At 36.5% G+C, this 15,348-nt stretch overlaps 1 protein-coding gene across 1 annotated transcript in view; it reads right to left on the bottom strand.

Annotated features, from left to right (window-relative positions):
- SCG5 (secretogranin V) overlaps positions 1-13,951 on the bottom strand; it is a 402,914-nt gene extending 388,963 nt beyond the window's left edge. The window contains 2 exon segments of the mRNA XM_044074153.1: positions 1,781-2,018; positions 13,868-13,951. Coding sequence (XP_043930088.1) covers positions 1,781-2,018; positions 13,868-13,939 — 310 coding nt within the window. The 5' untranslated portion in view covers positions 13,940-13,951.
- Between the last annotated feature and the right edge of the window lie 1,397 nt (positions 13,952-15,348).

Raw genomic sequence — 15,348 nt, 5'->3', positions numbered from 1 at the left:
ATGTATAATTTAGGATAGTGAGGTTTGCTGCCTACAAAAAAGAAAAATATTTTTTTTCATGTTTTTAGTATTTTTAACTCACCAGTTTCAATATTTATTTTTTGGAAATGGTGAGTTGAATAAGCATTCATCATTTGCTTGCAGGTAAATTCATAGTAGAATGCAAAATGTCCTTCTTGTACAGTATGAAGGCCTGCAGTTACAATACCAATTTTATGGAGGCTAAAGTTGCTTGGGGATGAAGTCATCCAAGGCAGTACACCTACACCTGACTCAAATGCCTTATCTTTGTTGAAGATATTTTCCATCAGTTGGATTGTCTTTCATTTTGCTACTTTTTGGTTTGTAAAAGTCAATATGTGTCATTCCATGCACTTATTCTTAGGTTTATAATTAGATAACTAAAGGCTTACCTGACGTAATAGTGCTCATTCATGGAAAACAAATCAACAGAGGGACTGCATATTGGCTGAGAATACAGTGAACGATTAATGAGATGGTAAGAGAAATGGCTAAGATGATATAGGATGAAAGGCCAGGTACTGTGACTCTATGTGCTTAAGGAGAGGTGAGCAAGTAAAGATATAATGTTGATACATTACATCATAGAAACAGATCAGCAGGGCTAGCCCATGTGTAGTTACTCTAGTCAATATACCAAGGCCATGAACCAGCTTATGCAAAAGGAAGACACCCTGATTACAGCCCTGGTTTTCATTCATTCATAGATATTCCAGAGCTATTTTGTCTTCTAAGCATTTATACTTTGCAATAGCATACCAATAAATCCTGGAGTAAATTTGTGGATACCCATCCAGTCATCCATGTTATGTTTAAAATAAGATAATGGATCACACTGCTTAGAATACAAGGGAAGTTTATTCCAGGGGTTTGTGAGGCACTGGGTTATAAGCCTGTCTCTCCACTGTATTTCATTTATCTGTTAGGGAAGATTTAGGTCCATGGTTCTAGTGTTGATGGAGCCATTGGACTTGTGGAGAAACAAAATGTCCAGGACATTCAAGTCTCTAATGTTGTAGTAAGCAAGACAGATGTCCCCTCAAAAGTCTATAAGACATTGAATTCAGGGCAGAGCTTCCAACCTCTCTTGATAGCTCAGGAAAGTTAAGCTTCTGACCTTCTAGGTAACGAATCTTTAGAGTCTTTCTAATTGTTTGATAAGTTTAGTGAAATACATCCTAAAGGAGTCATAGTGAGATAAATCCTTAAGGAATTCTGATCCTGGTTCAGCTAAGGAATGGAAAAGCCTTATGGGAGGATGGGAGTGAGTGCCATTGTCAACTCACTCAACCCAGGGGAATGAGGGTGGTTAAAGTACAAGCGCAAGGAACACCACTTAGAGAAAGATAAATGATAGCTGCAGCAAGAGCAGTTGATTGGTGAGCCAATAAACCTGCCTAGCAATGCATAGTGCTATATCTGGGGTTCAGAATGTGAGTGTTGTCTGTGCATATATGCACATATAGATAGTAAAGCCATGTAAAAGGCCTTCCTAATATCAAGTTAGCATTCCTTTGGAGAAGATTCATCCCCTAAGGCAACAATGGCATGCAGACTTGTTTTCATATTGTTCAAAAGTCTGTTGCTCTATCCTAATGGATCATGTCATAATGAACATCTCTATGTCTTTGTCTAAAGTATCTCATGCATGAAATACTACAACAGTATAGGTAATACATTCCTTGCAGAATACTCATTTCAAACATGTATATGGTGGATCAGCAACAAAGTGTAAAAGCCAAATGAAGCAAAAAGGTACCTTCAATGTTCTGTGGGCCAACCAGGTTCATTGCCTGGTGAACTGGATACTCAACTCGAGGCCTTGCAATTCCCAGTTGCTCCATGACTCCATGTAGAAGACGCTGGATGTCAGCTTCAGACACCTGATCTGGTGTCCGGATACTATAACTTGAGGTCAAAACTACACTGCACACCACCAGCAACAGGGCACTGTACAGGGAGGAAGGTGTTGCAGACAAGAAGAAAGCCATTCTAGCCTGAAAACAAACATATTAGTAATTTAAAGTGCAATGTAAATGAAAATGTTTACAAAACATTTCATCTTAGCTGCATGAGCTAACAATACATCTCTTTGCTAATGATGTGAAAATTTGACTTTTGCACGCATTTAGGAAATTAATTAAATATACATTCATTCAGAGGGATTTAGATATATGACATGACTAATAATTTCTATGACCAAAATTCAGTGGTACAGTATATGAATTATATTAGTGGTACAGTATATGATTTATATCAATGCAATCCCAAGAAAGAACTAGCTGCCTGACTTCTTATGTACAATGTGAGATAAACTATGGAGGCTCACCAGTGTTAGAAGCATTATAGATGGTGATTCAGTGCATGTGGAAAATACTGCTTCAGAATTCTAAAATGTTCACTACTAGTCTAGTACAGTATTACACAAAAATGTATATCTAGTCCTGGAGACTGTACAAGCAATAATAAAATAAAGCATGCACAAATCATCACAATATTAATGCTTCACAGAAGAACTGTTAGGGAGATTCACAAGATGTAAATTATAGTTTAGTGAACCAGTATGATGAGTTGTACTGAGTACACAAGTTGGCTCTCCCATGTCCAATGCACCAGTGTCCCTAGCTAAAGTAATATACGTACCAGTACTGGCTGGTAGGAGGCATGCTATTTGGCAAAACAAGGAATGCAGCATTTAGCTAAGTAAGATCTTTTCTTAACAAAAAACACTGATATATGAACATAGCTCTCATCTTTTTCACTCAAAAATCAAGTGTAATATCCAAACAAAAAGTCAAATGCCAAAAATCAGTGACACATTATATTACTTAATAATATTCAAATAAAAATACTAGAATAAAATTATTACTTATTAACAAGAAGGATCAATGCAAATTCTGCCTTGCCCATAGAACGAAGTAGTAGTAAGACTTTTTCCAGTATTAATAAACGTGCTTTGTGGACTTGAAAAAGGCATCTGACATGCGCCCAAAATATCTTGTGTTAAGTACTGCAACAATTCTGGGCCCCAGGATTACTACCACATGTCACCCAGCCTCTTATGTTTGAGGAGAAAAATCTGTAGTCCCTGTCTTAAGTCAACCATGTTGAAGATAGGCACAGAACTCCATCCAGGGTGGGTCTTATCACCCCTTCTGGTTGTGAATTCCATGGGCAGAATATCACAATATCAAGGTATAGATGAAGTTTAGAGATTATCCAGTGTGTGTGTATGTTGCACCTTTGTTGATTGCAAATTATGCTGTATTATCTTCAAGTGACTGTGATTTCAAAGCATGCATTGTATGGGCTTAATACTGATTATTAAGCAGCCTGTATGAAAACTAGCAAATCCAAAGCAGATATGATGGCTCTCTCCCAGAAAAGTGGATTGCTCCATGTACTTCAATAGATGGATTTACATATATTTTCTGAAAGGTTAAAAGACTCAATATGTAATTACTAGCACTGTTTACTGATTTTAATTCTAATTGTTTTGTCTCAAAATCACGCATATTATGATGACACGGTGATATTATGATTTAGGAGATAAAATCAGAGACCTTTACAACCTAAGAATATAGACGGTGCAGGTAGCTTTAGGTACAAGAGGCAGTTGCAAGAACAATACCATGGTATTTTCTGTGTATTGTGGACACAAAACCTGCTGTACACCTAAACTCCCAATGTACAATGTTGAGTTATACCTGCATATCACTCAGAATTGCAACCTTTCTTTTCTGAACTAGACAGTTCACTTGAATTAAGTGCTAAGTTGTTTATACCTAGTAACACTTTGTTTCTGAAGTGCTGAAATGTGTATTTGTGTATAGCTTTTCTGAATCTTATCTGTGCTTTTGTTTGTAAGGATTACCTTCTATGATCCTTTCCCTAAACTTAGCCTGAAACAGTCTGCAGCCTGGAAATAATGGAAACATCCTCTGTGTTCTGTTACTGGGTGCAAATACCCTGTAAACAGAGACTTATTTAAAAATAGCCAATAACTAAATTATAGCAAATACCGATCTCTAAAAATTCTACAGAAATATTCTATAAGGCTTTTGCAGGTAAAAGTTTCTATATAATGATTCATGGATAGCTAACAATTTTGCATAGTTCACATAGAGTATCTCTCTTTTTTATTTGACAAGTCATTTCAAATAGTTCACAAACACTTCTTCTCTTTATTTGTATTTCCTATTCTTGCCTTCTTTCCTCCACATGTTCCTCATACTATGTTCTGCTGCTGTCCCAGTGGTTTTGCCTCCCCCATTACTGTTCCTTTTCCCTAGTTTCCAAAAGGACCAGACTGAAAGTGATAACAGTAGTAAGTATAATATTGCAGCATGGAGGGAGTTTTTACTAATAACCTACCTATAATCCTCACCACCTGCCAAAAATGACCACACGAGGACAATGAGGCAATCTTGCAAGTGCATTTTCATGCACCAAAGCATGCATGTTTGGATCCACCTCTTACTCTATCTGACATGCCCTGATCCATAGACATTCCCAGGCATTGCTATGAAATAAATTCCATTCAGCTTCTATTGAGAAAGGTGGGCAGGCAGATAGCACTCACCCTTTCCTACCACAGACTGGTCCTATAGCAAACTGGTCACAAATCATTCACAAGTTAACAGAAGAGCAGGTAGATATCAGTGCTCCAATGAACTCGTATTTCACATATAATTCATTTTTCATTGACTTCTTAAAGTATGCTTGCCCAGTCACACTCTACAGCATAGAGGGATAAAGTCCTGACTACTTTTCAGATTACCTGAGTTTGACTAGTGGCTCAGACACCAAAATAGATGGGAAGGTATAGAAAGTAGTAAAACACCAACTCACCTGCCATTGGCGAGAGGACTGGTGGTCCAGTGGTTGTTTATCCATGTGCAAGCAGAGGTTTGCAGCCTATGAAGCTATAGCTATAACCACAGATATGGGTTTGGCTTACTAGACTGGTGATGGTATCCCTCATTAATACATAGATAGAAGCACACACATGCAGGGGGAAGGGCATGGTAGGCTCTCACAGTAATGTAGGAACCCATGTCAGTCACCAAAGGGCAGGGTTAGAACATTAATTAGAAGTGCTCCACTAACACATATCACTAGATGTGAATAAGAGCTTAAACACTTTCAAGGCTGCCAGGATGATGGTCTCTTCAGATCAGCTCTCACCTATATGCTAGGGACTCCCAGTGTGTATGTGTGGGGGTGGGGGGGGGGGAGTTCAAAAACTGATAGGCAGGGGTTGGGGTGGATGATCACAGATGGAAAAATAACTTGGTACTTTTGACCACTGCAAAAGAACAGCATGTAATAGGTTTCTGTAAAAATTGACTTAATTGTTGCACATCACTGAATATAGATTGAAAGTTGCAAGCAATGGGCTACACATGTGCCTGGTGTTTTTTCCCTTTAATTTTATGCCTGCTGCATGTATAAAGATGATACTTGCACCATATATGTGTCTAGTTTGATTTCCCAATATGCATCTTCTTAAAGCAGAGTATACTGTCTACACTGTCCAGCTGCCCCAAGTGATCACTAAAAAATCAACAGAATTGACTGAAAAAATATAATCCACCAGCAAAATGCATTCAGAGTAAAAATAAATAAATATTAATAATTCTTCTAGTGCCTTGGCTGTAACAGTCTTGTAAGGAAGTGAAATACACACTTCAACATCCACATTTATACTTAAAAAAAAAATTATGATTTGATTCCAAACCCATGCCCAATAGTCAATTCAATCACAAGAACAATTAAAGCAAACAAATTCCCATTACTATTGAAATTTAGTTTACACCTTATTAAGACCAAAAGGAATCACGGTATCATATTGTACAATGAAACATACTTCTTTATATCTTAATATGCTATTTGCAATAGCATACAGTCTTCTTCTTTTAGCTTTTCCCGGTTAGGGGTCACCACAATGGATCACCTGTCCATTCATGATTGACAGTGGAGTTTTACAGTGTTGAATTGCCAGCCTGGCACCCAACCTTCCACAGAAGGCACACACACACACTCACGCCTAGGGACAATTTAGAGTGTCCAATCCACCAACAGCATGTCTTTGGGATGTGGGAGGAAACCGGAGCACCCAGAGGAAACCCACACGACCACAGGGAGGCAGGCAGACTCTGCGCAGAAGGCACCCCAGCCGAGGCTCGAACCAGAGAACCTCTTGCTATGAGGTGACAGCGCTAACTGCTGCACCACTGCGGCCACTCCTGCAATACCATCCAGGATACCTATATGTAAATATTTATAAACAACCCCAGGTGTTATACCATGATAATCACCTACATGTTGCTCATTAAAATATTTTGCCAAAGGACTTCCTAAATTTCTCTGTTTAATATCCCTAGTGTTCTTTAAAATTTTCCTTTTGTTTCTGCAAAATATAACTTTTTACAAGGACACTGTAAAATATACATCACATTCATAATGTCACAAAAATTTGTGTTACATAATTTTACTATATGTATATGAGTCCTAATACTTTCACTTTATTCCATCAAACTACAGATACTGCAATGTCCACATTTATGGATGTATTTTCCATTGCTAAATGAAAATAAAGTATTGTTGTAGGGCATTATACCCACAGCATACTTCAGTGTGGGGACTCTGCCTCCATACTCATGATATGTAAGTATACTGCCTCCAAAATTGCACCAACTCAGGAAAAAAAACTTTTATCTGAGGTGGTGAAACTTCAGAGGTAGTATAGTTTGGAGATCGGTGATGAAGGGTGGATCCACCACAATGGGGAGTGCGGGGGCACAGCCACCTTGCAAAAAAAAAACATTTCCTTTACTACTGTCATTCCTGATATATGCCACAATGCCATACCTAGCAGCTCTAATCCACTTTGACTGGTATACTGGTCATTGTAAACAACAGGTCAGTAAGCCAAAATAGACTATAATCTGTGCTACATACTTTGTCATATGTTTTTTTTTTTCAATTTTACAACTCCCTGAATTTTTTTAAAATATTGAATACATTTCTCCCTTGAATAAATGAACTTCTGCATTTTACTGTCTCCGGAATTCGAATATAATTAATTCCAGTTTTCTTCTGTGCTGTAAATGGTGCCTTGGTTTCATATATCATATATTTATATATATATATATATATATATATATATATATATATATATATATGGGATCCGGACACATGCTCGACTAGCATATGTCCGAATCACAAAACATCGAACACACATACACAAAAGCACTTAACAAGTGTTTTTTTTTTTTTTTTTTTTGGGTAGTAGACTTCAGCGAAAGTGCATTTTCATTTAAGTGGACTTTCACTGAAGTGTAGGGTCTACTGCTTAATTTCGGAGAAGTGTATTTTTGATTTTAAGCAGTAGACCCATATATATATATATATATATATATATATATATATATATATATATATATGGGTGGGTTTAATTTCTTTCCATTGAGTTATTTTACCTGGTGGCCAAGTGGTTCGTTTCCCAGGGAAAGAAGTTTGGTAGTCCATGGTTTTGGTTTAATGGAGCTTTGGTGATGTCATGTCGGCAATTTCTGATTCGGAGGAGTGTACATTTGGTAAGTAGAGGTAGGCCCTCATATAGATATATATATATATATATATATATATATATATGTGTGTGTGTGTGTGTGTGTGTGTGTGTGTGTGTGTGTGTGTGTATACTGTGGCAATGAATAGTTTTATATATAATTACTGGCTATTAGTTTGAGCATGATAGCTTATACATGTTGCTAGTGGAGGGCAATAGAATTACTGAGTATGGAAAAGTACTTGAGTGGATTGGAAGGTAATTAGTGAAATAGAAAATTATAGGAATGAAGAGGAATGTAATTAGTGGAACACAATCTATTTTTGGTAGCTTAGTTAGTGATGGTAGCTTACTCAAGTGGAAGTTTATCTGATTAGTTGTGAGAGTAGTTAGCAACTGATTGATTGAGACAGAGCATGGTTTAAAGCTTTACAGGAAATTATGGGGTGGTGGGGTTGTAAAAGGATAAGGTAAAGGAGTAAAACACAACCAATGAAACCAAGGCCAGGCAGAGCAAAGGTTATCCTGCTATGCTATAACTGAGCCACAGTAAACAATCTGTGGTGCTTCAAGAACGTCTCCATTCCTGTAGTCTATAAAGTAGTTCACCAGGAGTACATAGTACCACAATATCTTTGGAGTGAAACTTATCTATATGTTTTGATGCTTTAATTTTACCCACAAATTATTTAATACCAAATAATGTCTTTCCTGATTTTAATATTTAGAAATTCCTGAACAGCAGTGGTAGTACCCTGCTTAGTTGGTGGGAAGGGGAGAGCGATAGTCTATGGAACTTAACAGATAACATGACCTTTCTGAAAGGTAAAGTGTCCAGGAGGACCAAAATTACCAGTAAACCCAGCCCTTCACTGGGATGTAAACCACCAAAAAATGGCATTTCCTTACTCTAAGCTGCTGGAAGGGAATATCATTCACAACTCCTAACATCCTTTCCATATTCTAAGTTTTCTGTCTTTCCAGGACTACAACTATTATTTCTACCTTTGTGCTTAGGAAAATAGAAAAGGTAAAATAGAAGGTTTTACTACACTGTCCCATAAGTTATACATACTGGTTTTCTACAATGAATAACAAGGAATATGCATTGCCTGAAATCCTATTATCTGCTAGTAGCAGTTATAATAGCAGCTGAACAAGACAAAACAGTTAGTTTCTTAACTTCTGTCCATACTGCTCAGAGCAGAAGTGGTCAGTTTTTGACTATCCATACTGCTCAGAGCAGAAGTGGTCAGTTATCTTAGACATTAATGTATGCAGCTATAGCCTGTCTGTGATATGCAGCATAGTTTTCGTCTTGGCAATAGTACTAGCAAAGTTCTTGTAGCTGTCAAAGATAATTTACAGAATGAACATTAATGAAGTAAATGCTAAATATGCCATGACTGTTGATTTAGCCAAGGTCTTCAGCTTAGTTTCCTTCCCCGTCCATCAAGAAATAACCAACTATGTCACTTCCTCAGCAAGTCTTATCTGTGATAGCAGCTGCCTCCTGAAATGCATCTTCACAGTTCTAACTGACCCTTTCCTATAACCTCGTGTCCACCTTGGCAGGATTATCTTAAGGCTTTCTGATGACTCCTGTTTTCTTCTCATGTTTCATCAATATTCTTATGGAAGTGTGTACTTTAAGTCATACTGTATGCTGGGACTTGCCTTAATACTGTCTGATTACCAGCAATTATCAGCATCCTCAGTGTCTAGGTCTAACAAGTTTCTATAGGTTCATAGGTGTTTACTAGGCTAACAACCAAAAGGGCCTTTTTTAAGCCTAGCCATGCATCTCAAATCTCTGACAAGTTCTGGTACCCTTGATAAGTGTAAGCAGGAGCTTGGGTGGTGAAACATTTACAAGCAGGGGCCTGGGAGATGAACCATTTTTACATGCTGCCTGTTTCCTGTAGAGACATAGGTGCCAGACCAGGGGAGAATTTCCTGTTCCCCATCCAGTTGTACACTTGAATTGGGTTAGGGGGAAACTCTGCTTCACAAGGGGTAAATCAATGTTTTGGGGACCTGGGTAAGACTCCAGATTTTCACATTCAGCTGGTATAGTGCCTTACATGGTTAAAATAGAACTGAGGCTATTTTTAATCTCAATTAAGCATGGCTAAGGCCAGACATTTTTCTCCCATTTCCATTTTGCATTGACCATCACTAAAAAATAGAGCTTTTTTATTATTTATGGTTTATTTAGTTTCACTAACAATTAGAATAATAGTATTGTAACCACGTGTTTTATCTGTGTAATTTATTTTATCTTATTGTAGTGATTCTGTATATGCTACTCTTAGCAAAGGTTTAAATGGGTTACGTGAATTTATTTATTTATTTCTTTATTTAATTTATTTATATTTGTTCTCCAGGCCAACATTATGAAGCAAGTAAATGAAAGCATGCTTAGAGTAGTAAATCATTTGTCTCCGCATAACATAACAAAGAGTATTGTCAGACACAGACTGACAACATATTAGAGAAAAGAGTGCTCTGTACAAAATAGACTAATTATCTATAGTATGATGGGATGAGATACAGAAGACTATTGGACATTTTACAGACTAAGAGAAGGCAAATGAAGATGTCTCAGCACTGAGTCCTGAGGAACTCCACTGGTGATGGGTCTTTTTGTGGAGGTACTGTCTTCTATTTTGATTTTTTTTTTTTTTTGCATTCTATCTAAGAGCCATTTGGTGATCCAGTGGGTGACATAGGGGGTTATTCCTAGTTTGTTTAACTTTTCTACAATGCCAGGGTGGGTATTGTATCAAAGGCCTTGACCAAGTTGAAGTACTCTGTACTGTTTTACCTTCATCCATTGCCTTGGTAATTCTTTCAAAGAAGTCCAACAGGTTGTGTAAGCATGACTTGCCTTTGACAAATCTGAACTGAGTGTTTAGATCATTTTATGTACTATATATTTACACATAACTATATGGAGACCATTGAGCATGCACAGTACTTGGATCAGTTCACTAGCCCAGTTAACAAACTTAAACAGAAATAAAATTAAACGAAAAATAACATTTCTTTTCTTCTAAAATTTTTTGCTTATCTAAAAAGTGCATATATAATTTCTCGCTTTTTCCTGAAAGCAGAACACTTGTATGAGAGGTTTATACTCCCTTAAATGTGTATGTACTCCTCTGTTTACAGCTGACTCTTTCATTGATATCTATATAGACTCCCAGGCATTCCACAGCAAAATCATGAGATTAACTCTGCTCTCACCTTAACAGAAACACCAGTGCAAATTCCACAACCAGAAAAAAAACTAGCACCCACATCAGTGTGTCTTAAACTTCTGTTTTCCTCACTAATTTTCAAGCTACCTTAACCTTAATTGTTGCTCTGTACCCTTTTTTTTTCTTTTCTTTTCTTTTTAGGATCCTACCAGGGCTCAAGTCTCTAATACTAGATCACAGATACCTCCCTTAATATCCTGAGTTACAAACTCCAATGTGTCATCAAGTTGTTGTCATTCAGCTGATGAAATTTGACAGTCCATTTTCCATACTGTATCAGGAGCCAACCACTTCCTGTATCCTTCACCAGTCATTTTAATTGTCACCTAAAGTCATTTTTTCCAGTACACGTCTTGTAGGCATCATTTAAATGATTGATGCCTTCTAACTAAAGTTTTGTTTAATTTAAGTTTATAAATTTTATATAAGGAATACTTGAGTAGTGCGTAGTAGTTCCTAATTTTGTAAACTAAACTGTGTTCTGCTACAAAATTTCACATTATGAAAGGATGAGCTTTTTACTTTTACATTTTCTTACTATAATCATTTATTTATAAATGCATTTTGTATGTCGGTCCTGGCCCATTTTGCATGAATCTGCTATGCTAAAATTTAATGTATGAGTTTACCTAACACGTTGATTAATATAGCAATAACCCACGCCTGGGTGTGGGTAATGCTGGATTTACCCATGGTTGGCGTTCGCCCTCGGGACCAAACAAAGCCAACCGTGGGTAAATCCAGCATTACCCACACCCAGGCATGGTTATTGTTATTATTAATGACATTATTTAAGAAAAATAATAATTACTTTTCTTAAATAATGGCATTGTATAATGCCTCCTTGCTGCCCATCTGCCGCTGTCTGTTATCCGCGGCAGTTCTGATGTACTGTGCATGTGTAAGCCTACGCAGTACATCAGAGTTGTAGCAAAAGCAACGGAGATCTTCTCCGTTGCTTTTTACTGTTTCGCTATGTTAAATGGGTTTAGCATTAAGAATCCCTTGCTTATTTTAAAGCTGTCTTGCTATGTTAAACCCATTTAACATAGCGAGACAGTTTTGAAAAAAGCAACGGAGAAAGCAAGATCTCCGTTGCTTTTTACAAACTGTTTCGCTATGTTAAATGGGTTTAACATATGAGACAGCTTTAAAATAAGCAACGGAGATCTCCGTTGCTTATTTTAAAGCTGTCTCGCTATGTTAAACCCATTTAACATAGCGAGTCAGGTTTAAAAAAAAAGCAACGGAGAAAGCAAGATCTCCGTTGCTTTTACACACTGTGTCGCTATGTTAAAGGAGTTTAACATAGCGAGACAGCTTTAAAAAAAGCAAGGTACATCTCCGTTGCTTTTTTTAAACCTGTGTCACTGTGTTAAACTCCTTTAACATAGCGAGACAGTGTTTTAAAAAAGACTTATACTAATGGAAAAAGTCTGGGTGACCGGACCTTTTTCCATTAGTATAAGTCGATTTACAACGTGCACGCTGGCCAATCAGCGTGCATGTTTTAGAATATTAATGGGGGGTCATGGAATAATGAAACTGTTTTTGCTTCCAGTTTTATATGATACTTCATTGCATGGAGTAATAAAACTGAGAAGCTGACTGCATATAATTTTTTTTTTCACTTTATCAATAAATCTTCTGCCTTGAGTCAATGCTTTATTAAAAGCATGATGTCTCTTTTTCTTTTAACTGTGTAATAGTAGATTACTTGTTATTTGTAGTTCTCCACATTTGAATAATTTCTTTGGCATATTAATTATAGTTATAAAATCCAAACTAACATCTGGCACGTTTATTTGCAGAATGAGGCCACAAAACAGTATTATTAAATCCTATTCATTTTACAATGTCTTGTATGTATGAGTGCACAAATGCATTTCCACGTATGCATATCTTCAAGACAGATATTTCTATACATGATGTTTAAAGTGATTCACAATTCCTCTTATTGTACAGAACTGCTACCAAGAAATAAATTAACTTGTTTTTCAACAGTAAGTATTCTGGAGACAAAATCTGCAAGCCACTAGAGTTTGTTATTGAAATATAGAATATTCTATAGCTTCAGGTTTATCCATAGTTTTTAAAATGTCTTTTTTTATTAAATATTATTATTTGTATCTTTTTATTAAATATCACTCAACAACATTTATACAAAAATATCTATACAAATGCAAATAAACAACCATTATAACACACCTAGAAAGGATAATATAATGTTTGACTTTCCTCAACTGATTGTACTGCAAGATATTGATGTTCTAAGAAATTCCTAACTACTTTAAAGATTAGTGGTTTGTTTAAAAGACTGTTTGCTGACTGAAAGTTTATGGATGGGTTTATAACATATAACTAGTCCATATCTGTACGTAACCAGTTTTACTTTGGTTTTGATTCCAGTCTTTTGATTCAGCCCTCACTGCTCAAAGCTGAGGGTGACACCATGCATTTCTGATTAAAGAACCTCAGTACAGAACCACAAGTAGTGATTTGTGTGCAGAAAGTTAGATGCATAGGAAGCCAGGCTTAATTTGTAGAATGCCAGACCTGTTTTCCTGTACTGTATTACTGTGCTTTTGTGGTATATGAGATGTGCCTGGCAGTGGTAGATCAACACTTAGCCTGCACCTTCCAACTTCAATATTCTTCACCTAGTACTCCCCCAATTTAGTGAGACACCTTTTCTTGTGTCCATTTTTTACACCCCAAAATTTTCATTCTGACATCTTTTTTTCTCTCTTCTTTGTTGCACTTTCTTAATTCTCTTATAGAATATACAGATTGAAATCATATAGTTAACACTCATATACTGCCGTTGCATACCATATAGCATTTCAGTTACCCTCGATGGGACTGTCCATATCCTGTGTAAATCTTTACTTTACACTCAACTTTTAAAAATGAATAAAGAATTTCAAATATGTCTGCACCACTGCATAATATCCTGGCAAATATTTACTCATCACAATGGGTCAGGTATAGAAAATGTGATATGACTTACCTGATCAAAAAATGACTGTGCTTTCTCCCCACTATGTAGTACTCCATTGGGGTTCTTTCCAGCTTGGTCCATTAATCTACAAATCTAAACAGTGAACACAAGCTGTATAGCTCTTACCATCTGCTCACAGTCACAATATCTATGACAATGGCTTCACCTTTCCTGCATGTTTATCTGGTTAAAAAATTCTGTGTTACATTGCCAATATACAATGGCCATTATGACACAGTTAAAGAGGGCATACCTTAGCAGCAGGCTATAATGAGTAACCTTTTCTTTTTCCCAGGTTAGCAGTTACAGCCCATCTTAAATATATAAAAACATACTTAAAAATATCTTGCAAGCAAAGTTTAATCTCAATACAGTTACAGTCAATAGCAATGGGGGGGGGGGGGGGTAGGAGAAACTGCGATGTCCTATGATAAAATTGTGCTCAAGTTAGTAGTCCAGAACCAGGTGCTACAACAAGAGTTTACACATGCACAACATATTTGTTTGAAATATTTTGTGTGATGTCACTCATACACACACACACACACACAGACACACACACACACACACACACACACACACACACACACACACACACACACACACACACACATGAGAGAGAGGCCTTGCTTATATCCAGTAGACAGAAACTGTTTTTATTAACAGCAGCAAAACATAGCAGCAAATAAAATCTGTACAACTATCTGTACAACTATACAAATAATCAACTGTTATAACACACCTAGAAATGACAATATAATAATATCTGACCTTCCTAAACTGACTGTTAATTAAAAATAAATTCAGTACTAGGTATATAAGTTAGTTATACTTATGTTTGGTCTGATGTCATCAGTAAGGAGTTGGTTAATTCATTACAATATGCAATTAACTTAAATTGAAATTTCAATATCCAGCACTACAGAAATACATCTTTGTGTTTAGGGGAAAGTGGCAGCCATAGCAGATGTCTTCTTAAGAACCTATAACTGTTGTAGAAAAACAACACATTTAAATATCTGTTCACTCAGGGAATAATGCATTATGATTATACTTAAAAGGCAAATTTAAGCTGATAACTTGAAACACTTATGTCTGGTAGAGGAAAAAGCAAGAAAACACATGACAAATGCACTGAAAAAATCATTAAAATGAAGCGGCCAATTGAAAATCTACACCTTCCCCAATAAAAAGGCACCTGATGTACCAGCCATTAAGGAGTGCTCTTCCACTTAAATTCTGCTTTAATCCAGACCAAGATTAGTCACTAATGAACAATTTTTTATATCTCTTTAAGAGTTGTATACTTCTTCAGCTATCATTTAAACAAAGCAGCTAAATTCTCCAAGCTAATTCAAATTGTCCTGCCTGACAGGCATAAGACATAGCAAATCAAAATATGCAACTGAGCATGTCTGGTAAAATGACACTTACATAGGAAATGTACTGCTGCACTAAAGCACAGTTAAGTAAGCACATATAGACCAAAA

The sequence above is a fragment of the Protopterus annectens genome, chromosome 6.part0, assembly GCF_019279795.1.
Source record: "Protopterus annectens isolate FY-2018-M chromosome 6.part0, PAN1.0, whole genome shotgun sequence".
Lineage (NCBI taxonomy): Eukaryota > Metazoa > Chordata > Ceratodontiformes > Protopteridae > Protopterus > Protopterus annectens.
The sequence above is the reverse complement of the archived record's forward strand: the minus strand, read 5'-3'. Positions and strand labels throughout refer to the sequence as shown.